This window comes from Elaeis guineensis, chromosome 1, assembly GCF_000442705.2.
Source record: "Elaeis guineensis isolate ETL-2024a chromosome 1, EG11, whole genome shotgun sequence".
Classification (NCBI taxonomy): domain Eukaryota; kingdom Viridiplantae; phylum Streptophyta; class Magnoliopsida; order Arecales; family Arecaceae; genus Elaeis; species Elaeis guineensis.
In genome coordinates, this window is record NC_025993.2 from 156542342 (window position 1) to 156567888 (window position 25547).

Genomic DNA, 25547 nt, shown 5'->3' on the forward strand with positions numbered 1-25547 from the left:
AAAAAAGATCCAGACATCTCAGCTTTAATTTCCTAAGGAGCTCTTGAAATTTATGGATTTGAGTGCTAACCTATTATCCACCATCATGTACCTTCAGAATTTGGACATGGCAAATTGGTCGAGGTCAGTATCCTCTAAGCCATACTCTGATTCAAGAGTGTTTCCTAGTTCTTTAGTGGCTTTAGTTGGACAGAGTATGAAGGATCCTATGTCAACAACAGTAGTCAATCTCTGATGAGGTTCTAAGACTTCAATATGATGAAGTTAAAGTGGAAGGTGCACTGGAGTTTCTCTTAGAATAGGTTCTGAGTTGAGAATGATTTGGGTTTGAATCTGTTAAAATAGAAGGGTTTGAGTCACTTGGCGAAACCTCTATGGCTGATATTAAACCTAGTGTGGTTAGCCAAAACCTCATTTGGCACCGCCGCCCCTTGAAGAAAGATTCATCGGACCTTCTTAGGTTCGATTGAGTTTTGATCGTCATGAACAACCATGTCTAAGGGAAAAAATTGATGGAATAATTTTGCACAAATAAGTCACAAAGTGACAATTTGAATTTCAGAATTTGATGTCAAGAATTGCAATAAAAACCCCTAGCAAACATTGTATTTAGTAGCTTATAATCAATGTCAAATAAATTTCTGTTTCAGCTTTTAATAACTTGTAACTAATGTGCACACAAAGGTACAAATTTAGGCATACAAGTTTCAGACTTTTAAGTTAACATTTTATGTTTTTTTGGTTTCAAGTATCATTCAAATAGAATAACAATTAAGACAATAAAATTTTTAATGACTACAGCAATTAACTAGCAATAAATTGATGCAAAATAGGCTTTAAAATCCTCACTTCCAAATGCTAGTTTCAGAAATTAGTTCAGAAATTAATGTGTTCAGAAAGTTGAAAAACAGAGATATGTTATAAGAATACAGCTAGTATTTACCTAGGTGTAGAAAGTGTTCATTCTAAATAGGTTACTATTTACTGAAAGCAAAAACAGTGAACAAAAAAGCTAACCACTGCTGCAGGTGTTTGCTAAAACATAATTTGCGCTTGCAATATTATAGAATGTCTTCATTTGAGAAAAAATTCTGCATATCAAAACTCCGAAACAGAAAACAATAATATGGCATAGAAGCAACAGTTGTTTATCAATGTAACCTACATGCTTACAAAAAACTAAAGTATTTATTTGGCAATGTAGAATAGCAATAGTTTTGAAATCCAGCAAGGTTTATTGATTAGAAAACTCATAGAAATTGATTAATAAAGTATCAAAACTATGTCAAACTAATAATGCTCTTAGACTGTTGAAGGTAAATAATAATAATAATAATAAGACATCCTAATGCATGGGGCTCTTGTCATTGCAGGGTCTTGAGAGGTTGTTTCCGTGTTTTAAACCTATGACATGCATATCACATCAAAGCAACCTTACCATTATGCTAAAACCTGTCCTATGTAATAAACGTGGCCCAGCGCACAAGGCTGCTGTTGTCATGGGATTGGGGAAAGTTCAAATATATGCAGCCTTACCTTGGCATGTGGATAGATTGTTTCTTGCTTTGAACCTACGTCACAATGGAGCAACCTTACTCAAGTTTCACCCTCTAAAAATTTGTTTGACAAAAAAATTGTGAATAAAATAAAAAGAACCAATTTATAAGTGAAAAATCAGAAAATAGGTGAATCTAAACCAGATGTTCTAAGTGTTGCTCTAAGATCATCATTGTCCCTCTCTTGGGGGTAAATGGCTTTAATGCACCCAATGTACAACAAATCTCTGACTCAGCTTGTCTCCTTCTTAGCGCGGCATGAGCATGTGGAAGGATTGAGTAGATCAACTCCTTCAATTGCTGAAAATCAATATTTTGAAAATATATGAAATTTGGGAAAATAATAACATAAATAGTGGAAAAAAAAAAAGGCGAGTGAAGAGCATAAAAGGACTAGAAAAGAGAGAGTGCAGAGACAGCTGCCATAAGGAGAGAGTGCTTTTCTAATTCATAGCATGGAGAGCCTGGACCATGGCCTTCATACAAAGATCAGTCAGGTAACAACTAAAACTATTAGTTGCAAACCCATAAAGGCTACAGTATGTGTCTGGGAAGGTTACTAATGATTATGGGCTAATAATTCTCCAATTTCAAAAGCTAGTTGCTCGCCCATAAAGCACCCAGGAAGGTTACTAGCTGTCATGGGTTAATAATGCCTCCTTCACAGCGAGTCTAGCCATAAAAACCTCTCCAATGGCTAGCCCAACAAATTGTATGAAGCATAATTCAAACATCGAAATAATTCTAAAACAAGTCAAAACAATTGAAAGCAAAAGACAGACTTACATATGTATGCAGGGTGTTGCATCGCTTGCGATGCATCACACGTGCACACCACGGTCAACCAAGCAAAGTTGAGCATGTGCATCAGTGATGAGAATCCCAAAAATCCAACTGAAGTGTGCTAATTGACGAAGCATTGAATACAATTGCAAATTTTCAATGTGCAAATAAAATTTATGGAACTAAGAAATAAATGCTTTATTCTAATATCTAACAGCAAGTTGGTGGAGGCGATCCTGAATAGGGTGAGAAAGTACTTATTAAGGCAACGAGAAAGATGGAAGACATCCCCTTGCCGCCTCGACCTACGAGGCGTTGACGATTGAAGGAGGTGGAGAGAGGTAGGGCCTTGGGTGAGATGCAGTCTCCTCCTTACCCCTCTGATCTAATTATTAGATGGTGATGTAGAGGATATTTTGATTGACCTCGATATGATCCAAGGTGGAACCAGCTCGGCATAACCGATCTCATCACCTCGGACATGGATGACCTGAAACAATCATACTGATCCAAGAATATTAGTGACAGTAATGCCCACAATCACTATCACATGATTAAAGTGCTTGTAATCATTGGGGCATGTGGTTAGCCATTATGTCCAATTTAAACCACGAATTAGCCATTGGTCTGCAATTACTGCACGTATCGCTTGTGATGAAAACGGCTACCAACCTCCTCTATAAATAGAGAAGTGTAGGAGACCCTTGGATAAGTCCTTGGAGACCCATTCCATTACTCTTATTCTCTTATTTTCCATTCTCTTTTCCATTGTTCTTTAGATTCTAATCGACTTGAGCATTAGAGGATTCTCTGTCGGAATAACTCCGGCAAGAAGACTTCTTTTCAGGTTTAGCAGTCAACCAAAGAGCAGCAATAATCACACTGACCTGAACATCACCTTGGCCCAATCAACCTTAGCTTGACCTCAGAGTTCGTTCCTACCGACCTCAGAGTACAACAGCAACACATGAACCCCAGCAAATGGGGTTGCCTATTAACAATCTCTCCATTAACCTTAGCCCATCTTTTCGTTACTCCTCAAATTAGATGACGCAGCATGCAATAAGAGTTCTCTATAGAGCTGTCAATTTGGGTTGGGTCCGTCGGGTTGGCCCGCCCCGCCATGTAAATGGAACGGATTGGGTTCATGTTTTAACAACCCATTTAAAAGCGAGTTAAATGACCCGTCCCGTTTGGTTTGGTGGGTCGGGGCAGGTTGGGGCTGGTCGGCCCATCTTGACAGCCGATTTTGAAATCAAATCCCCTTATCCCCTTTCAACTACGTGAGAAAAAGAGGAGAGACTGAAAGAGGTGAGTCTCTTCTCTTTATTTTTTTTTGATACAGCCTCGGCAAGCTCCTCCACGCTCCCCAGCATCCGCATCGTGGCCCTCGAGCCCCCCTCCTCCCCCTACAACCCGGTGAGCGCATCCCGACCCCCCACGAGCTCCTCCACGCTACCCGATGCCTGCATTCCGGCACCCCCACCAGCCTCCCTCCCTACCTCAGCACGCGCAGGCTGCATCCCAGCCCCCCACGAGCTCCTCCGTGCTTCGATGCTCGTATCCCGACCCCCTCTTCCCCCACTCCCCGACGAGCTCCTCCCAACGCCGCACTCCCATCCCCCCGCGCTCCCCCCTCCCCCTGCTCCCCGACGAGCTCCTCCGCCCCGACGCCCACACCCCGATCCCCCGCAACTTCCCCTGCGGCTGCACCCACCCCGGCCCCCACCCCGACGCCCCCACCCCACCCCCCCTCCACGCCCCTTCCCCATGACGCCACCCATGGCCGCCGTGCTCACATCCCCCCACCCCCCTCCCCCACTCCTTAACAGGTTTACAGTTTTTTTTTTTGGAAATTTTGGCAGGTTGGGCTGTTTAACCCGCAGCCCATGGTGGGTCGGATTGGGTTGGGATTTTTCCAACCCGCTAGTTAAACAGGCCAGCCGCCCTGCCCCATTTAAAAGCGGGTTGGGGCGGACCGGCCCGTCTTGACAGTTCTAGTTCTTTATAGAGTTCTTTACTGTATGTATTTTTTTAAAAAAATTATCAATCTAATGTAGATTTCAACTTATTTATCAGAATAATGCAAAACAGAAAAACATCATTTGGAATGACATTTTCTACGGATAAAATGCCATTCCAAATGACGTTTATTTGGTCCAGTCACCCAGTGGAACCCAAAAAATATATATATGAAAACGCCATTTTGAATGGCGCTTTTAAAAACGTCATTCTGAATGGCGCTTTTAAAAATACCATTCAAAACGACGTTTATGCGTTATATATATATATATATATATAAACCGCGCTGCTCCCCTTCTTCCCGCGCCACCTCCTCCGACGATGTCCCGTGCCGCCTCCTCCGATGACGCCGATCCCTTTCGGTAAGCTGCCGCTCCCTCCCCCTCCCACTCTCTTCCCCCCCACCCCTCTTCCTTCTCTCTCCCCCTCCCCCTCTTCCTCCCCCGACCGCCCCCCCCCACCGGCCCTCTCTTCTCTCTCCCTCTGCGTGGCCGGCCGTCTGTCCGATGGCCCCTCCCCCTCCCACCCAACACCCCCTTCCCCCCCGCCCCTCTTCCTTCTCTCTCCCCCTCCCCTGTCCCTCTTCCTTCTCTCTCCCCCCCCCCCCCCCGGTCAGCCAGACAGAGGGAAAGAGAAGAGAGGGCCGACAGGGGGGGGGGCTAAGAGGAAGAGGGAAAGAGGGGGAGGGGGAGAGAAGGAAGAGGGGCGGGGGGGAGGAGGGCATCGGATGGGAGGGGGAGGGGGCGTCGGTCGGGCGGTTGGTCGAGCAGAGGGAGAGAGAAGAGAGGGCCAGTGGGGGGGAGGGGGCAGTCGGCAGGCAGAGAGCGAGAGGAGGAAGAGAGGCATGGGGCAAGGGGTGTCGGATGGGGGGAGGAGGGGCCGTCAGGTGGCCAGCCGGCCAGACAGAGGGAGAGAAGAGAGGGACGGCAGGGGGGGTTGCCGGGGGAGGAAGAGGGGGAGGGGGAGGGGGAGAGAGAAGGAAGCGGGGCAAGGCAGAGGGGGGTGTCGGATGGGAGGGGGAGGGGGCATCGGACGGGCAGCTGCAGAGGGAGAGAGAAGAGAGGGCCGGTCGGGGGGGGGGGAGGGGGCAGTCGGCGGGCAAAGAGCGAGAGGAGGAAGAGGGGCGTGGGGCAGGGGAGTGTTGGATGGGGGGAGGAGGGGGCGTCGGGCGGCCGACCAGCCGGACAGAGAGAGAGAGAGAAGAGAGGGCTGGCACGGGGGGGGACCGGGGGAGGAAGAGGGAAAGAGGGGGAGGGGGAGAGAGAAGGAAGAGGGGCGGGGGGGGAGGGGGAGAGCACGGCGGCTTACCGAAAGCGATCGGGATCGGGATCGGCGTCGTGGGAGAAGAAGGACGCGGCGTAGGACGTCGTCGGAGAAAGAGGCAGTGCGGGAAGAAGGAGAGCAGCGCCAATTTTTTTTTTTTTTATATATAACGCATAAACATCATTTTAAATAATATTTTTAAAAACACCATTTACAATGATGATTTTAAAAACATCATTCACAGTGATGTTTTTAAGCAAAATTTTTTAGGATTCCACGTAGGCCGATAACTAGACCAAATAAACGTCATTTAAAATAATATTTTATTCATAAAAAATATAATTCCAAATAATATTTTTCTATTTTATATTATTTTAATAAATAAATTAAAATTTACATTAAATTGATAAAAAAAAATTTAAAATAAATCGTAAAGGACTCATTCTCTATATGATGCAACAAAGGTTTCTTTGTAGAATTTTTATTCCACCACACAGAACCTCCTGTGTGCACAGTTTGGTTCGAATCAGTTTGGTGTCAACTTTCAAGCAGAATCGATTTGAATCAATTTTTTGAACCAAAATCAAAACCAGACGATCACATAGAAAAATTGGTTCAAATCAAACTGAAAAATCAGTTTGATTTATCGAAATGTAGGCTATTGGGTTTATGTGAACTAGATAGCTTTTAAGATGGGCTAAATGAGCTAAATACATAAGTAAAATATCGATGGAGCTAGGACAAAGTATGAATGAACTGCTAGTGCTTCATGTATGATATACCCATGGGTCGGTTTAATTTGAACCGGTTTTTTCTAAATCGAATCGAAACCAACCGATTTGTTCGATTTCTAAAATTTTGAAACCCAATGGAATTTGAAAAAAACCGAACCGGATTGAACCGAAATTAACGGTTCGGATCGGGTTTGCGGTTTAATCGGTTTCCTCGCACACCCCTGCCGCCTAACGATGAAATGATCTACAACACGAGCGAGAAAAAGTATGACCACAATACCAGAAGTTGGGATTTCCCTGGGGCCACATGAGACGGGCGAATTCCTCAACCTTCTCAAGGTCGGGCGCGCCGTCCACGCGTAGGCTCTCGTAGGCCATGGTGGGGATCTGGCCGATGTAGCCCTGATAGGGCTTGTCCGAAGCGCTCTGGGTCTTGGTCTCCAGGGGGAGCGCGAACAGCTCCCCCATCGCCCGCCCGAAGAGAGCCTCCTTTAACTCCGGGCTCACCCCATCGTAGATGGCCTCCAAGCACCCGAACGACTCCAGCGCCCGCATCGCCTGTACCCGCACCGACTCCCACCCATCGCCGCCGGGGTTGCACGGATCCAACCCACGGAAGTCAACCTTGGGAATTTGGAGGAGCTGGGTTTTTTCTCCGGAGCCCATCAAAGTCTTCTTGATCTGTTCCAATGGCAAGGAACGACCTTCTTCAAGTCCCGGCACCTGCCTCCTTGTGCAATTAATGTAATTGCTTGCCAGCCTGCCAGCGTTATTAAACATTGTATCTTGTCACATCAGTAATTTTGACCTCCTTTGATATCATCTTTATTATCTAATTTTTAATTCTAAAAAGTATAGAAATCAAAAAACAAAAATTAACGTCTATCCGAACCGTCATCGTTGCCAACTCCAATAAACTGCGCCACCATCCCCACACTGTCGGCTGCTACCATCGCCAACATCCTTATTTTTTAAATATTTAATTATAATTAAAAATATATTTATATTTTAAAGATTAAAATAAAGAAAAATATTTTTATTTTATTATTTTTAAAATAGATAAAATAAAAGAAAGGCTAGTCCGTACCTTAAAGTAAGGATTTTCAGGTTTGGGCGAAGAGAGGAAAGAATAAGTGTTTAATATGTTTGGCTGGTTTAGCAATATTTGAAGTCCAAAATCCGGTGAGATAAGGCTGATATAAGTAGTCAATGGCATGGCTGCAAAACTCGTAATTCAGGATTTGGACTCATCCTCTACTCATTTTTTTAGCTTGATGTGTAGGCCATACCTTGAATCTCGAGGACATAGCCTTGCCCCACATGCTCCATAAAGGCTTTATCCAAAGCATCGCATAGGTTGGCCTGAGATTTGTTACATTGACCAAGTCTACTTAGACGAGTGCAAACCGCGGAGCATGTGCACGGTGGATAACGTGCAATCCGGAATCGGTGAAATACCAAAGATTATGTGGCACGTGATCCACGAAATTGACGTTATCCATTAGATCCGATCCAAATAATAATTAGTGCCCTAATAAGACAATATGCAGGGATAACAATTTTAGTCAGGTCATCGTGTATCTGATTGGATCTAAATGAAATAAATTTTATTCAATATAATTAAAATTTGATGTGAATATAAATTTTAAAAAAAATTTAAATTAAATTATAAAAAAATATAAATAATAATATATTCGATCCTAAACTCAATTCGATATAAATGTAATATATATCATCATTTTAAAATTATAATAATTCTATATTATATTTTTTTATAAAATAAATTATAAAAAAATTTTTAAGATTAATTTAAAATTATAATTAAATTTAATATTTTAAAAAATTTATATTTATATTTTTTGATATTTATTTTAATTTTATGGTTTAGTCTTGACCTTCGAGCAGCTCATTAACCAAAAATGAGACCGAAATATCATATAATTATTTTTTTTTAAAATGATAGAAATGCCCTTCACCGAAGGTCTAACGGGATAAAAACCCTTCTTTCCTTCTTTCCGCACCCCTCTCCGCCACCCTCGACGGCCTCACCGCCCTCGAGCTTACCGGCACCGACCGCCCGGGCCTCCTCTCGGAGGTCTTCGCCGTCCTCACTGACCTCCGCTGCGCTGTCGTCGAGGCCAAGGTTTGGATCCACAATGGTCGGATCGCCACCCTCATCTTCGTCCGGGATGAGAATTCTAGCTCCCCGATCGATGATCCCCAGTGGATCCACCGCGTTGAGGCCCGCCTCTGCCACGTCCTCAAGGGCGACCACGACATCCGCCGCGCCAAGATGGCCATCGTGCCTCTGCCGTCGCTCACTCACTCCGATCGCCGCCTCCACTAGCTCATGTTCGCCGACGATGACTATGAGCGCACTCCTCCGCCGAGACCACCTTCTCGTCCTCCGCATCGTCGTTGCAGCCGTCCATTTCGATCCAGCACTAGACCGAGCGCGGGTACTCGATCATCAACATCCAGTGCGGGGATTGCCCCAAACTGCTCTTCAACGTCATGTGTACCCTCACCGACATGGAGTACGTCGTGTCCCACGGCACCATCGATACTGATGGCGATCGAACCCACCTGATAAATTTTTCGGATTTTTCCTCATTTTTAGGTTAAATTTCGACTTTATTCGATAATTTTTTGGGGGATTCTATTCAAATTATGGGTTAATTCTTGAAGTTACCAATTATTTCTTTCCAGGAATTTTGCATCAGGCATCTATATGGGATCCCAATCAGTTCGGAAGCAGAGCGGCAGTGCGGGATCCAATGCTTGCAAGCCACCATCGAGTGCAGAGCATCCGAGTTACCTTCCTCACTGTTCTTTGCAATAAATTAGCTTCAATTCCCTCCCAGAAAGAAAGCCTGATAGGCATCCGATTCTCTAATCCCAACTACATTTAGATTTGACTCCTCTCGTGGGTGAATCTCAGGGATTGCGATTGGAGCTGCGCACGATGGATCGGTGAGGCCTTCTTGCCGACGTGACCCGGATGTTTCGGGAGAATGGCCTCTCAGTGACGAGGACCAAGGTCTCCACCAAAGGCTAAATGGTGATGAACGTGTTCTACATCACCGACACCGCTGGCCACCCGACCGACCCCAAGATGATCGATGCGGTGATCGAGAAGATCGGCATCGAGAGCCTCAAGGTGAACGACGACCGGCCGCAGCGGATCTACGGGACGAGGCCGGCAGGCCACGAGGCGGCAGCCGGCGGTGGGGCTGCGTTGTCTACCTACGGAGCTTCGTGAAGAGGAATCTCTGCAACTTGGGCCTCATCGGATCCTGTTCCCAGAGACAATTGAAATTCTTTGTGCACCACCGGCGATACAAAATCCGACGCACCATTTGCGGTGATTGACTCGCGCATGATCGGAAGAAAAACTAAAATTTTTTCACATGCCACGTCTCGATTCCTTGTATGAGTTAATCACCATAAACATGCACATCCCATAGTGTACAAAAAATTTCTCTAGAGATAAAAAAATCAGAAGCTGTAGCCGCAGCCGTGTATCGGGAGTATGGGGGGATGGAATCTATGGATCATGTTGCGGTCAATTCTTTCATCATCTGGTCGTCGAGAATAAGCATCTGTAAGAGAAGTCCACACTGATCGGAGATGCTTTCGGTGGGGACCTTCTGACGGTCAAATCAGAAAGAAGACTAGGCAACAATAGAAAAAAATCAGAAGCTCGATGGGAGAGGGCCAGAGCGAGAGAGAGAGCTCAGGGGCCTCGAAAAAACTTCCTCCAACACTGTTGCCTTCCCCATTTTATAGTAGAGCGCGGTGTGGTCCCACCATTAATGGCGCAGACAATTGGGGAGTTGTCAAATCGTCAAAGCTGTCAGAGTCGCCGCGGGCTGATAAGTCATCATGGACGGTCAAATTACTGGGGCTGACCTGTGTCCTTGGCAGGACAATGCCCCCAGGGCGGTCACATCGCATGTCCTTATCAAGACAGCAGTCCATAGAAATCGTACGGTGTTTGGGGGAGCTGATCGACCATACGTCGGCATTCGGCTGTGGGATGTGGGGTGAAGATCCGGGGACACCGTCGGCTGGTTTGGCACATTGCGGGAGTCGGACGTCGGCTGCCAACTCCGTCCGACAGTGGGTCGGTAATCTGGGCTCCGTCGCTCGGCTAGTCGGGAACAGAACGGGTCTGTCCGACCGGCATACCTTCGGTCGGATGATGTCGGCTGCTACTGTCGGCAGTCGTCGGTCGGCGCAGTCGGTAGAGTCGAGCATCGGTCGGACAGGCCCGAGGATGAGTCGGCGTAAAAGGGGTCGGTCGGTATATCCCAACAGTTGCCTCCCCCCACTCCTGAGTCGGATGTCGTGCTGGCCAGCGTTCCCGCATGGGCGACGGCTTCGGATGAAAGGAGTGGATATCCATCACATCATGCTCCGACTCTGACGATCGTACCAATGATCAATCCGGCGTCAGACGTCCCATTGGTGTCAAACGTTCCATTGGCATCAGACATCCCATTGGTGTCAGACGTCCCATTGGGAACAGGAACCGTCATTTCCATCGTTTTCTCGGAAATGCAAACCGCCGTCGGTTAGTGAATCCTGAGACGTGATTTTTTTCGCCACATGGCAGGGGACCATTGGGCCGAACCCGTTTAGGCAGATGGAGGCGACGTGGCTTGATCTGGGGCAGGTACGTCGAATCGTCGAACCGAGGAAAGGCCCAGATGCTGCCACATGTCAAGATTCGGGAGACCCTCGTTGGGTGTGCTCTCATCCCGACCGTCGAGGGGCACTATATATAGGGTCACCTGTATCCAAAACTCCACTTTTCACAGCCCTATTGTCGAGACTCTGGTCGAGTGGTCCCCCAGTTTCAAGTTTCAAATAGTTGTGCCTGTCTCCCTCCTCGAGGAGCTTTCTTTGAGATTTCTGTCTCTTTGCATCTTTTGTTTCCTTCGCTTCTTTTGGACCTTCTTTCTTCTTCTTCTCCATCCTCCGACCTCGGTTCTAGCATCATGGCCAGAACCTCTCCAAGAGGGAGTCAGTCGGGGAACCCGACCGATGACTCACGGTCGACCCCGAAGGTGGAGGTTTCTTCAGTTTCGGGGGCAAACGTCGAACGGCTCAGGGAGCAATATAGTATCCCGGAGCAGTTCGAGCTCTTCGTCCCTTGGGCTGAGGGTCGGGTTAACAACCCACCTCCGGGCCAGGTGGCCTTCTATATCGAGGACCTTCGGACAGGTCTTCGTTTTTCGATTCTGGATTTCGTCCGGAACGTCTTGGATTACTACGGGCTCAGTCCGGCTGGTAATCAGTTTCGCCTTGTTGTGTCGGCTTTTGCCGACTCATCCTCGTATTTTTTTCTTTCGGGCATTCTTTGTCCTCCGACCCCATCCGAAGGTCCGAGGGTGGTGGTTCTTCAACCCCCGGAAGGATCTCTCGTTTATCACTGGTCTTCCATCGTCAATCCACGGATGGAAGAACTAGTTTTTCTTTGCTTCTTCTCCGCTTCCTTGGAGGTTCCCTTCCCGCTGGGGGGACCCCCGGACTCAGTCGAATGAGAACAGTCGGGTGGAGGACGAGGATCGAGAGGACTTCCACCGACTAAAGGATATCTCGGTGCCGAAACAGAGAGAGCTCGTCACCGAGCAAGCTCTGTACGATGCCGGCCTAAGCTCGGTTCCTCGTTTAGGTACATCTCAGTCTGTCATTTTTTATCTTTTTTCTCTGTCATTGGACTGGTGCTGATCCTCTGTTAAAATTGCAGGTATGCCGTCGAGGGTGAGGCTGACGGATGCCGACATTCGGCAACATGCGGTGAGGAAGAGGCCAGCTACCAGGGTCGGGCCCTCACGGCCTCCTAAGAGGCCTCAGATAGCATCGCCGACCGACCCCGCGGCGACGGAAGCGCAGCCCGACTCCGAACGTGCGTCAGGCCATGAGCCGGTTATTGCACTGTCGGTGCCAACGATGCCTCCCGAAGCACCGTCCAAAGAACGGGCGGCCGAGGGAGTAGCCGAAGATGTGCCGGCTGCACAGCCCATAGAAGAGGTTCGGGCTAAAACACGCGAGCCCGAACGACCTGCGTCGGCGGCCGTCGCGGCTTCGGGAGGGGCCCAGTCGAGCTCGAGCCTCCCATCTTTTCCTGACTTCAGGGCTTAGGAGGCCGAACGAGGGAAGGCCCCGATGGCGCCAGGCGACGACAGAAGGTCGACAGGCCGTGCCGCATCATCCGACGTCCAACTTCCCGAAGGAGCGTCGGCGCTGGCCAACCATGATTTGGCCAGGATGTTATGTCAGGCGACCATTCTCCCGACCGACCGGGAGATCATGAAGAATCGGCGGGTGTCCGACATGCTTTCTTCCTTCTACTTGACCATGATCCAGGTGAGCTTCTCTCCTTCACTTTTCATTCTCATCGTTGTCTTCTATCAGTTCAGTCCTTAGACGATCGACCTGTTATTTGCAGTTGATCTACAACATGTCCGAGGTGGAGGCCGGATATCGAAGGTTCGGCGATTTTCGGATGGCCTAAAAGAATAGGGCCGAGGCCGCCGAGGCCGAGAAGGCGACAATGGTCGAGCAACTGAAGCAGTCAGTCGACCGTGAGGCCCGACTCGAGGAGGAGATCTCCCGCCTTACCGATGCCCTGACTGCCTCGGATGCCGAACTACAGTCGGCTCGCGAGGAAGTCAAACGAAAGTCCCATACCGCTCGCCGGCTGCGGCGTGAGCGGGATGGTTGCGTCAGTGAGTTGAAAGCCGAGCGCGAGCAACTCCGGGTGAGTCTGGGGAATCTCACCAAGGCCGAGGAGAATTTGTCCACCGCTCAAGCCGATGCGGACATAGCGAGGGCAGAGGCGGAGTCGACGAGGGAGGCTCTAGGTCGGGCAGTGGAGGACTTTCATGACTCTGACGAATATCGCGAGGAGCTCCTAGAGAGTGGCTTCGCTTCATACCGAGTGGGGTACGAGGATGCCCGGGAGGCAGTCTGGGGCCTGTATCCGGAGCTTGATCTCAGCAGCGTCGTTCTCCCAGGGTCGGAGGGCTAAGCCACGGAAGAGGTGGCTGACCCGTTGTCGGGAGATCACACTGCCATGGAGGAAGCCATTCCAGATCAGGTTACCGAAGGTGAGGCGGCTCCAACCCCTGATGCTACTCCGGCCCGAGCGGCCACGCCAATCGCCCCCGAACTTCTCCCGGTAGAAGAAGTTGACTCCGACGAGTAGTCAGAGCATCTTTTGTTTTCTGTTTTTATTTAGTATACTTGTAATCGGACTTTGGCTCAATTTTGTAAACTCAGTTCACACTTGAATGAAATTGAGAACTTTCCAACTTTTTTCTTTTATGCACCCTGGAATGTATCTTGGAATGTACGTTTCGCCGAAACATCCCCGAGCGTATAAGTCGTAGGCCCGACGTACCTTATTAGGACGTTCGATAGGATCCCGGGTAGTTAGCTGAGACAGTCGGTAGCGTGCGCCACGGTAAAGGCAGAGTGAGCTCTGATTATAGATCGACGTCCTGATTGTCGTACGGCTCGACGATCGAGAGTCTAAGTCGAGCATCCGTTGCCCAGACCTGAGTCGGGCATGTTTGTCGAGTCGGGTGTGTTTGTCGAGTCGGATGTCGATCGACCTTCGATCGTAGCTCATTGACCCGATCATCCCGTAGAGTCTGAATAGTATCTGACGCATTCGGTTAAGATGATGATGACAAGTCAGTCATCCGTTGCCCGATTCTTTGTCGGGCGTATACGTCGCGACGTGTGATAAACAGTGGTAAGCCGAATATTCTTCGACTGGTCGTGACCTGGTTGGTATGTCGCGAACGTGACGTTGGTCGCGTCGGCATTTTGCCTTTCTTGGCCGGAGCCAAGTCGGCAAGTTAGCCAGTCGTCTTGCTCGAGAGCTGACTGTGGAAGGAGCGTGGCTTCAACTTAGGAGGGTTTCATCGCCATCGTCGGCCTTCCACCAACGTAGATATATCGGTTCTCGTAAGAGTCCGATGCATCGTCGGTGATCGGGCCACAGATTTTCAATGGAACATTGGGTCCAAGTCGAGGTGTCAGGGCTCGTACTACTGGTGAGCGCCAGCCCATAATCGGAGAGTCGAAATTCTAGACTCCGGAGCTTTGAAACTGAGTTTGTATTCCGAACAAGGACACACAGGGTTCACTGGTAGTACAATCTCAGGTTGTCGACATTTCAAATCCGGAGAACGGCCATTCCTTCTGGAGTCTCCAGTCGGTAGGCTCCCAGCCTATAGGTGTCCGCTATCTTGTAGGGTCCTTCCCAGTTCGGAGATAATTTTTCTTGGTCCAGAGGCTTCGAAACTTCTGCCTTCCTTAAGACCAGGTCCCCAGGCCTGAAAAACTTCGGCTTAATCTTAGCATTATAGTATCGGGCCACTCTTTGTCGGTAGGAAGCCATGCGGAGTTGAGCCTCGTGTCAGAGTTCGGATAGGAGGTCCAAGTCGGCTCTCCGACACTCAGAGTTGCCCGGCTCGCAGTACTGCTCAACTCTAGTCGATGGTAGCTCGATCTTGAGTGGAATCATCACCTCCGTCCCATAGACCAAGCTAAAAGAAGATTCTTCGATCGGGACACGGGGTGTCGTTCAATACGTCCACAGGACGGAATTCAATTCCTCAACCCAGAGGCCTTTGGCTTCATTCAGTCGGATCTTCAGTCCATACAGAATGGTTCGGTTGGTTACTTCGACCTTGCCATTGGACTGTGGATGCCCGATCGAGGTTAGTCTGTGCGCGATATGAAATCTCGCACAGAACTTTCGGAAGTCTCGATTGTCGAATTATCGTCCATTGTCGGTGATAATAGTGTACGGTAGTCCGAACCTGAAGATGATAGACTTCTGGACGAAGTCTTCCATCTTTCGCTCGGTGATTTGCGTCAGAGGTTCGGCTTCCACCCACTTAGTGAAGTAGTCGATTGCGATGACTATAAACTTTCTTTGGCCAGACGTCGGAGGGAAAGGATCGAGTATGTCGATTTCCCACTGGGTGAAGGTCCACGGGACGACAATGGGAGTGATTTGGTTGGCGGGTCGGTGTTGTATATTAGCGTACCTCTAAAACAGCTCACACCTCTGAACCAACTCAGCCGCATCCTTTCTCATGGTGGGCCAGTAGTAATCCTGCCGTAGGACCTTGTAGGCCAAGGACTTGCCCCCCAAGTGATTTTCGCAAATCCCTTCATGCACCTCTCTGAGCGCGTAGTCCGCGTCAGTCGGTCCCAGGTACCTCAGCAAGGGAAGGGAGAACGACCTTTTGTAGAGTCGGTCATCCATCATTACATATTGGGAGGCCGCCCATCGGAGTCGTTTGGCTTCCGCGAGGTCTTCAGGGCTGGTTCCGTCGATCAGATACTGAACGATCAGATCCATCCAGGTCGGCTCGATCGTCAGTTGCAGCACCTCCTCGGCCCTATCGATGCTCGATTGCTCGAGACTCTCCACAAGTGTCCGGCCCAAAGTGTCATAGGCAGACGTCGCAAGCCTGGAGAGTGCGTCGGCCCGAGCGTTCTCCGACCTGAGAATATGGAAGATCTTGAAATACTTGAGGTGTGCCACGAGATCTCTCACCTTCTGAAAATATTTTGCTATGGTCGGGTCCCGTGCCTTGAATTTGCCTTTAACTTGTCCTACGATCAGCTGAGAGTTGGAAAAGACTCTGAGGCTGTCGATCCCGAGCTCCTTCACTACTCTCAAGCCAGCGAGGAGCGCCTCGTACTCGGCTTGATTATTGGAGGCTTTGAAGTCGAATCAGAGGGCGTACTCGGTAACCACTCCCTTCGAGTTGGTGAGTAGGAATCTGACCCCGCTCCCTCGAGCGTTGGAAGCTTCGTCGATGTGCAACACCCAGGTAGACCTGGGGTCAGGTTCGGAGACTGCAACCTCTTTGGAGCTCCCGCCTTCCAATCCTTGGTCGGTTGTCGGGCACTCCGCAATAAAGTCGGCCAAAACCTGAGCTTTCAAGGTAGGTTGCGGTCGGTACTAAATATCGAACTCACTCAGCCTCACTGCCCATTTCGCCAGTCGTCCTGATGTGTCGAGGCGACGCAAGATCGCCTTCAGGGACTGGTAGATGAGGACCACAATAGCGTGCGCTTGAAAATACGGACGGAGTCATTGTACAGACACGATTAAGGCGAATATCATTTTCTTCATCTTTGAATACCGAGCTTCAGCTTCGTAGAGCACTTTGCTGGGTAGTATATGGGTTGGTGAATTCGGCTCTCGTTCTCCCGGACGAGCACTGAGCTAACCGTCCCTGGGGAGGTTGCCAAGTAGAGGTACAGTATTTCTCCAACTTCTGGCTTTACAAGCAGTGGCGGGGAGGCCAGATATCTCTTCAGATCCTCGAAGGCCTGCCGGCACTCGTCCGGCCAAGAGAAGTCCTTCGCCTGCCTCAGGATTTTGAAGAATGAGAGGCATCTCTCAGCCGACCGAGAGATGAATCGGCTGAGCACGATGATCCTTTCGTTAAGCTGTTGTACCTCCTTTTTGGTGTCCGGGTGCCGCATGTCGATGATCGCCTTTATCTTCTCGGGGTTGGCCTTAATTTCTCGTTGAGAAACGAGGAACTCGAAGAACTTCCCCAAAGTCACCCCGAAGGCGTACTTAGCCGGATTCAGCCTCATCCGATGTCGTCGAAGAGTGCGAAAAGTTTCTTCAAGATCTTGGATATGATCTGAAGTCTGCGCGCTCTTCACCAGCATGTCGTCCACGTACACCTCCATGTTGCATCCGATTTGATCTTTGAAGACCTTATTGACGAGTCGCTGGTAGGTGGCTCCGACATTTTTCAGTCCGAAGGGCATTATTCTGTAGCAGTAAAGGCCCTTAGCGGTCATGAAGGCTGTGTGCTCCTCGTCTTCGGGTGCCATCCGAATCTGATTGTATCCGACAAAGGCATCCATGAAGCTGAGCAGTCGATGGCCGGACGTTGCGTCTACCAGCTGGTCGATTTTTGAAAGTGAGAAGCTGTCCTTTGGGCAGGCACGATTCAAGTCGGTATAGTCGATGCAGATCCTCCACCTTCCGTTGGCTTTTTTTACCATGACAACATTGACGAGCCAATCGGGATACGTGGTTTCTCTGATAAAATCCACCTCGAGTAGCTTATCCACTTCCTCGTCGATGGCCTTCTGTCTTTCGGAAGCAAAAGACCGCTTCTTCTGCCTCGTCGGCCTCATTCCAGGGTCAATGTTGAGTCGGTGAGTCATCATCTCCGGGGGGATGCCGGACATATCCATCGCCGACCAAGCGAATACGTCGGCATTGGCCTTCAACAGCTCTATTAGCTGCCATTGCTCAAGGTCGAATAATTGGGATCCGACCCAGACCACTCGTTCGGGATTCTCTGCTATCAGGACGGAAACCAGTTGTTCGATCGGTTCGCACCGTTCTTTGTCTCCCCATTGGTCCAACTTGTCAGCCGTCAAGGAGTCCTTCGCTTCATTGCCTCGAGCAGAGATTTGGAAGCATCGCCGAATGAGCTATTGATTCCCACGCATCTCTCTGACTCCATTTTTGGTCGGGAACCGAACCAGCAGGTGTTAGGTCGAGACTATCGCTCTGAGGGCGTTTAGTCTGGGTCTTCCAAGTATGGCGTTGTAGGCCGAAGGTACTTGGACGACTGCAAAGGTTAGGTGGATGGTGCTTTGTCGTGGTTCGATTCCGACTGTCACGGGGAGAATAATTTCTCCTTCCATCGTGACAGCATCTCCAGCGAAACCTACTAGGGGTGCAGAGACTCTCTCGAGCCGATCAGCCGACAATCGCATTCGGGAGAAGGTCGAGTAGAATAAAATATTAGTCGAACTTCTATTATCAATGAGGATCCTTCTTACATCATAATTTGCTATTGTTGCCGAGACAACAATAGCGTCGTCATGGAGAGTTTGGATTCCCCGAGTATCTTCATCTGTAAAAGTAATTACATCATCTTGGCGTAGCTTCTTCGTTGACTCCCCTCCAGTGATTGTCCCCCGGTTCAGTCATTTTGAGATCATGTTGATGACCCCGGTCGTAGGCTGGTTGTTTGCTGCCTCTTCAGTCGGTTGGGATCGTCGGTCGGGGATGGGTCGAGTCGGCGGGTTCCTTCGAAATTTTTTGAGATACCCTCGACGTTTGAGGGCCTCAATTTCATCCTTGAGTTGGATGCACTGTTTGATGTTGTGGCCGTGGCCCCGATGAAATCGACAGTATTTTCGCCGGTTGAGGCCCTTTGCCTTCAAAGGCAGAGGCCGTCGCAGATATTCCTCTTTTTCGATCTCCATCAAAATCTGCTCACGAGGAGCAGAGAGAGGAGTATAGGAGTCATACCTGCGACGCATCGGCCTCGGACTCCACCGTCGGGGCGATCTCGGGCTCTGTCGCTGGGGTGAGATCTGTTTATCGGTCGGGGGCCCGCTAGGCTCGGCAGGAGCCCGACCTTTCCTTCGCTTCTCCTTCGGGCCCTTGGTCTCAGTCAGGTGCCGGTCGGAAGCTCCTTCGTCTGCGCGCATATATTTGTACGCGCGCTCCAGCAGTTCGGCATATGTCTGGGGGAGGGTCTTGTCCAAGGAGTATGTAAATCAGGACCCCCTCAGCCCCCTCTTCATGGTCGAGATGGCCATGTCTTCGTTAAGGTCCCGAACCTCAAGCGTGGCCGCATTGAATCGCGTCACGAAGTGTCGGAGCATCTCATTTTCTCCCTACTTGAGGGAGAAAAGGCTGTCTGAGATTCGTGGCGGCTTCCGGCTGGTGCTGAAATGGGCCACGAAGGCATGCTCAAGCTGTCCGAAGGAGTGGATGCTCCCTGAGCGGAGGCCGGAGTACCAGGTCCTGGCAGCTTTGCGAAGTGTGGCGGGGAAGCCGATGCAGAGGAGGGCATCGGTTGCCCCTTGGATCGTCATGAGAGCCTTGTAGCTCTTCAAATGGTCAACTGGGTCGGTGGAGCCGTCGTAAGGCTCCACATGAGGCATCTTGAACCGATTAGGAATCGGCTCGTTGAGGATGAGTCGGGAAAGAGGTTGGGCGGTCTGGAAGTCGACGTCGTTCGAAGACTTATGTCCGTCCACCTAGAGCTGGGCAAGCCGACAGTCGATTTCTTCGAACCTACGTTCGTAGTCGTCGATCCACCGATGTTGGGAGACCCCAGGGGTCGAGTCTCCCGATGAATCTGAGAGGGAGGCGGACGGTGTCCGCGGCCGCTTCTCCTTCCTCGCTCGCTCCAGCTGGGAGGGAGAGGGTCGCCGAGACCGGTGGGTGTCACGCCGTGGCCGCCTCTCTCCCTCTCGGTGGGAGTGCTGAGACGACTGCTCCTGGGGTGGAGACGGAGACCGACGCGGGCACCGACGGCTGCTCCTGGACGGCATCAGGTGCGCTGCCGGTTGCCCCACCGGTGAGTGTGACAACCGGGTTGGTTGTTGTTGAAGGCTCTTGACTGCATCCATCAGCACAGTCATCTGCCGCACGATCGCCGCGATCTGCACCTCCGTGGTCACCACAGGATGCGGAGAGCTGGGTTCCGCCATGGAGGGTGGAGGAGAGGCCTCTTCCCGGTAGGAAGAGTGCCTCGTCGATCCGATGGCTCTCGATCGCTGAACCCTGGTTCTTGTCATCTCGAAAGGATTTTTCAAACTCTGTGGAGGTCGTGATCACATCCCTACCTGGCGCGCCAAACCTGTTGCGGTCAATCCCCTCGTCGCCTGATCATCGGGAATGAGCACCTGTAAGAGAAGTCCACACTGACCGGAGATGCCTCCGGCAGGGACCCTCCGACAGTCAAGTCAGAGAGGAGACTAGGCAACAGTAGAGAAGAATCAGGGGCTCGACGGGAGAGGGCCAGAGCGAGAGAGAGAGAGAGAGAGCTCAGGGGCCTCGAAAAAATCTCCTCCAACACTGTTGCCTTCCCCATTTTATAGTAGAGCGCGGCGTGGTCCCGCCATTAATGGCGCAGACAACTTGAGAGTTGTCAAATCGTCGGAGGCTGTTAGAGTCACCGCGGACTGACAAGTCACCGTGGGCTGTCAAATCATTGGGGCTGACCTGTGTCCTTGGCAGGACGATGCCCCCAGGATGGTCACATCGCATCTCCTTGTCAGGACAGCAGCCCATAGCAGTCGTACGGCATTTGGGGGAGCTGACCGACCATACGTCGGCATTCGGCTGCGGGATGTGGGGTGAAGATCCGGGGACACCGTCGGCTGGTTTGGCGCATTGCGGGAGTCGAACGTCGGCTGCCACCCCCGCCCGACAATGGGTCGGTAATCTGGGCTCCGCCGCTCGGCTAGTCGGGAACAGAACGGATCTGCCCGACCGGCACACCTTCGATCGGATGATGTCGGCTGCTACTGTCGGCAGTCGTCGATCAGCGTGGTTGGTAGAGTCGGATGTCGGTCGGACAGGCCTGAGGATGAGTCGGCGTAAAAGGGGTCGGTCGGTATATCCCAACAGACCGATTGGGTGTGCGAAAAAGATTTCGGTAAATTTCATTTACTGAGTTATAGGAGAAAGTAATATGATCATTTTAGATTTTTAAAATAATTTGATTAAGTATAGATTTTGAAAAACAGTAGGTATAATTGTAATAATGCAAATCTCAAAAGAATTTTTGTAATTTATTTTTTTTTATATGTATCTTATCTGATCCGATCTCTATTATTTATCCGATTTGATCTGACCCATGATAGATATGAGATGAATATGGATATAAAAATTTTAATAATAAAATAAGTACAAATATGGATCAACTTCACTCGTATCCAGCCCTGTGGCGTCACCTATACGACACCTCTTTATATTCACGTTGCATTCTGTCGCTTGCCATGTAGGTTAGCAAGGTTCAAAGAGATCCATCTTAGGCATTTGGTGACCCGCCATCTCTCTCTCTCTACTTTGTGTCAACACAGCCTTGTGTACCAAACGTTGTTAGTATGTGCCATATATGATATGCAGGGTAAGGCTTTTTCTCAGATTGTTCTTAAATACAATATAATAATATAATAAATTATAATAAATTAAAAAATTCGATAGTTAAATTTATGTAGCACATTAAGTATGAATTTTAATAATGGCCAATTTGAAACTCCCATTATCAATGTCGACTATAAGGTAAGTAAAAATTTCTATTCAAGTTGAGTCTCAATGAAGAAACTCTTATCATTAATACCGACATTAAGAATGTCAGACCTACATAGTATACTAAGTATTTTTTTTTCCTATTTTGGATGTTAAATACAATATAACAATATAACAAATCATAATAAATGAAATATTTCAATAATCAAATTTTTGTTATGCATTAAACAATGAATTCACTAATGACCCATCATCAATGCCGACGTCTATAAGGTAAGTAAAAATTTTTATACAGGCTGAGCCTCAATGAAAAAACACTTATCATTAATACTGACATCAAGAATGTCATCAGTCCTACACAATACACTAGGTATCTTTTTTATCTTTTTTGGATATTAAATACAATATAACAATGTAGTGAATCATAATAAATGAAATATTTCAATAATCAAATTTTTGTTATGCATCAAGCAATAAATTCACTAATGACCGGGAGAAATTTCCATCATTAATACCGTCAGCCATATGGCCAATGGACAATTTTCTCCTTAGCTCACACTTTTGTAAATGTTTTCATGTTCAACTTGAACCATGACATTCTACCCTCTTTTGTTTGAAAAATGAAAGAAAAAACTATATATATTAAAATAAATTGGCAACATTAACATTTGTCAAGTAATATTTTACACACTTATATGGACTTTCTAACATATATCCTATAACATGTTGCAATTTATAACATGTTGCAGTTCTCTAATTTATAGGATTTATAAATTACTTGAAGAAACAGTATGACAACAATACCAAAAGTTGGGATCTCCCTGGGGCCACATTAGACGGGCGAATTCCTCAACCTTCTCAAGATTGGGCGCGCCGTCCACGCGCAGGCTCTCATAGGTCATGGTGGGAATCTGACCGATGTAGCCTTGATGGGGCTTGTTTGAACCATTCTGCCTCTTGGTCTCTAGGGGAAGCACGAACAACTGCCCTATCGCCTGCCCGAAGAGCGCCTCCTTTAACTCCGGGCACACCCCATCGTAGACGGCCTCGAAGCACCCGAATGACTCCAGCTCTCGCATCGCCTAGATGCGCACCGACTCCCAGTCATCGCCGCCGGGGTTGCCCGGATCCAACCCACGGAAGTCAACCTTGGGAATTTGGAAGAGCTGTTTTTTCTCCGGAGCCCATTGAAGGCTACCTGAAATATGTAGCTACAGTGTTTTGCTCGTTATCGAAGTACACAGCACCGGCATCCTTTTATAATTAATTTAAGGTTAACTACGTTTCTAATCCCTAAACTGAGATAGATTTTCTTAATTTAATGCGGTCGTTTCTTCGGATTCTGATAATTTTTTCTTACCAAAAATCCCAACCGACACTAACCAGTACTTACATGATGAAAAACGTGTGACAAAAATGATGTGGCATAGATAACATGGCATATGAGTGATGGTATGCCATAATGGATAAAAATTTTTAATTTACTAACATGATATGGCTGATGATGTGATATCTAATCTGAAATTTTCTAAAAAAATCTAATCATCGAATGATATATCAGCACTCATAGATGATATGATATAAATAATGTGGCATGGGTAATGACGTGGCATCTGCTATGAAATTTTTTATAAAAATATCCAATCATAGAGTGACACATCAACACTCATAGGTGATGTGGTATAAATGATATGGCATGAATGATGATGTGGCATATGTTGTAGAATTTTTTGAAAATATCCAATCATCGAATGACATTAACACTTATATGTGATGTAGCATAGATGACGTGGCATGGATGATGATGGCATCGACCATAGATTTTTTTTCTGAAAATGTCTAATAACCGAGTGATATATCATCACTCATAGGTGATGATATGGCATCTGATACGGATTTTTTAAAAGTATCCAATCACTGAGTGATATGTCAGCACCTATAAGTGATGTGGCATAGACGGCGTGATACATCGGTGATAACGTGGCATACAATGTGAAATTTTTTTTGAAAGTATTCAATCACCGAGTGACACATCATCACCCAAAAGCAATACATTGGTGATGGCATGGCACGTACGGTGAATCTTTTCGAAAGTATCTAATCATCAAGTGATATGTCAACATCCATATGCCATATGATCATCCATATACTATAAATTATATTTTGCACTCTAAATTTCACAAATATTCTTAAATGGTCTTTATACTTAAAAAAATATTAATTAGATCCTTTGATTTTTTAGTATAATTTAGTTTAATCTTTTTAACATGATGGGAGAGAAGGTGATAACTTTGATGTGAGACAAGTCATTTGATGCATTTAAAAAGCCAAAAGTAAAAGTAGTATTCAAAATAGGGAGTTAGGTCTCGATCCAAAGATGGTCTTAAAGCAAATCAAATTTTAAGACTACTATTGTGAACATAGCGGCAACAACGAAAAATTATATAGGCTCAGAATTCTCAATTTTGCCATTGTCGAGCTCGCTACCACTGCAAAATTTCTTCTTGAAAAAAAAATAGATCAGTAATCATGGAGTAGAATAGATCTCTTAATTAGGATCTCAATCATTACTTTATTGTTTAAAAAAATTCTAATTAGGTTTCCTAATTTTTAAATATGATTTAATTTAAACTAATATAATTTCAAGAGTTGAAACTAATACAAAGAGATAATACATAAACTAAAAATAAAAAAATTTATTTTGATAATGTATTATTATATTATTGATTTTACTCTATTTTCAATCATACTCTTAATCCATCTTCTTTTTCCTTCTATCTTTTATTAGAATAGATATAAATATATATAAGAAAAAAATTACATCATCATGACTCATATATAACACTTCATTGAAAATATATAATAAACATAAATATATACAAGACAAACATAGTAAGTTTGATATGAACCTAAGGAGAATAAAAAGCAATAGAGGATAAACAAAAGAAAAACAAAATAATTTCTACTTTTCATTCATTTGTTCTGTTGACTTGTCATGCTACTCCAGTTAGAGTAAACGCCTAAGATTTTTGGTTGCATAGTCCATGATTATCAAACAATTTTTTTTAAGAAAAAATTTGATGGGAGTAGTGAGCTTGGCAATGGCAAAATTAAGAACATCGAGCCTGCATACTTTTTCGTTATCACCGCTATGTTCATAAGAGCGGTCTTCAAATCTCCGAATCTAATTTGCTTTGATACAATCTCCAAGTTGGATCTAGCTCCCTATTTTGAATACCACTGCTATGTTCAGCTTTTTGAATGCATCCAATAACTCGTTCTGTGTCAGAATCATCATCTTCTCTATCATGATATTAGAAAGGTGAAACTAAATCATACTTAAAAATTAAAAGACCTAATTAAATATTTTTTAAGTATAAGGACCATAGAAGAATATTTATAAAATTTGGAGGATGAAAAATATAATTAATCAAATATGAATGATGATGTGGCATGGGTACTGATGTGACAGTCAGTTCCTAATGCATCACTTAAAGATTGGACACTTTCTAAAAAAATTCATAGTCCATGTCACATCATCACCCATGTGCCACATCATCTTTGCCACAATACCTATGGGTGCTGATATGTCACTTGATGATCGAATACTTTTGAGAGAAATTGCATATCAGTTGTCACATCATCACGCATGTGCCATGCCATCTACGCTGTCTCCTATAAGTGCTGACATGTCATCCGATGATTGGATACTTTCGAAAAAATTTCGTAGCAGATGCTACATCAACCATGCCATATCAGCAAAATAAAAATATTCATCTATGATACTATAGTTATCACTTATATGCTACATCATCTATACTATATTATCTTCGTTGAATATTTAAACCATATAAGTATCAATTATTACTGGCTGGGATTTTCAATGAGAGAAAATAGTCAAAATCTTGAGAAAAGATCATATTAAAATAATTCACAAAATATATGAACTAAATTTTAATTTTTTATAGTTTAGTAATCATTTAAAAAAATATAACTTAGTTTAGAGATCCAAAATAAAATTTATTCTTAATTTAATTACTTGCCAGCTCTCCATTGTTGGTTAAAGAGTTGTTACCGCCATTATTTTTTGAATGAAATATGAAGGAAGTAAGATGC

At 46.8% G+C, this 25547-nt stretch overlaps 2 protein-coding genes and 1 pseudogene across 3 annotated transcripts in view; 1 reads left to right on the forward strand and 2 right to left on the reverse strand.

Annotated features, from left to right (window-relative positions):
• The window catches only part of LOC105039213 (probable 2-oxoglutarate-dependent dioxygenase AOP1), a 92707-nt gene extending 85554 nt beyond the window's left edge, over window positions 1–7153 (reverse strand). For both annotated transcript variants that reach the window (XM_073245125.1, XM_010915290.4), the window contains exon 1: window positions 6639–7153. In XM_073245125.1, the coding sequence (XP_073101226.1) occupies window positions 6639–7138 (500 nt within the window). In that variant the 5' untranslated portion in view covers window positions 7139–7153. The remainder of the gene's footprint in view (window positions 1–6638) is intronic.
• A 1198-nt stretch (window positions 7154–8351) lies between these two features.
• LOC105039396 (ACT domain-containing protein ACR8-like) lies at window positions 8352–9874 on the forward strand (annotated as a pseudogene).
• A 6484-nt stretch (window positions 9875–16358) lies between these two features.
• LOC140856722 (deoxypodophyllotoxin synthase-like) lies at window positions 16359–22510 on the reverse strand. Its single transcript, XM_073254955.1, has 2 exons — window positions 22210–22510; window positions 16359–16471 (listed from the first exon to the last, which is right to left on the reverse strand). The coding sequence occupies exons 1-2, from the start codon at window positions 22508–22510 to the stop codon at window positions 16359–16361; spliced, it is 414 nt and encodes a 137-aa protein (XP_073111056.1).
• Window positions 22511–25547: the final 3037 nt, after the last annotated feature.

Coding starts and splice junctions, on each gene's coding strand:
- LOC140856722 (XM_073254955.1), bottom strand. CDS start 22,510: ATGCGAGAGCTGGAGTCATTCGGGTGCTTCGAGGCCGTCTACGATGGG. Junction 16,472..22,209: donor TTGTCATACTGTTTCTTCAA/GTAATTTATAAA, acceptor CGTATTTTCAAG/CGCACGCTATTGTGGTCCTC.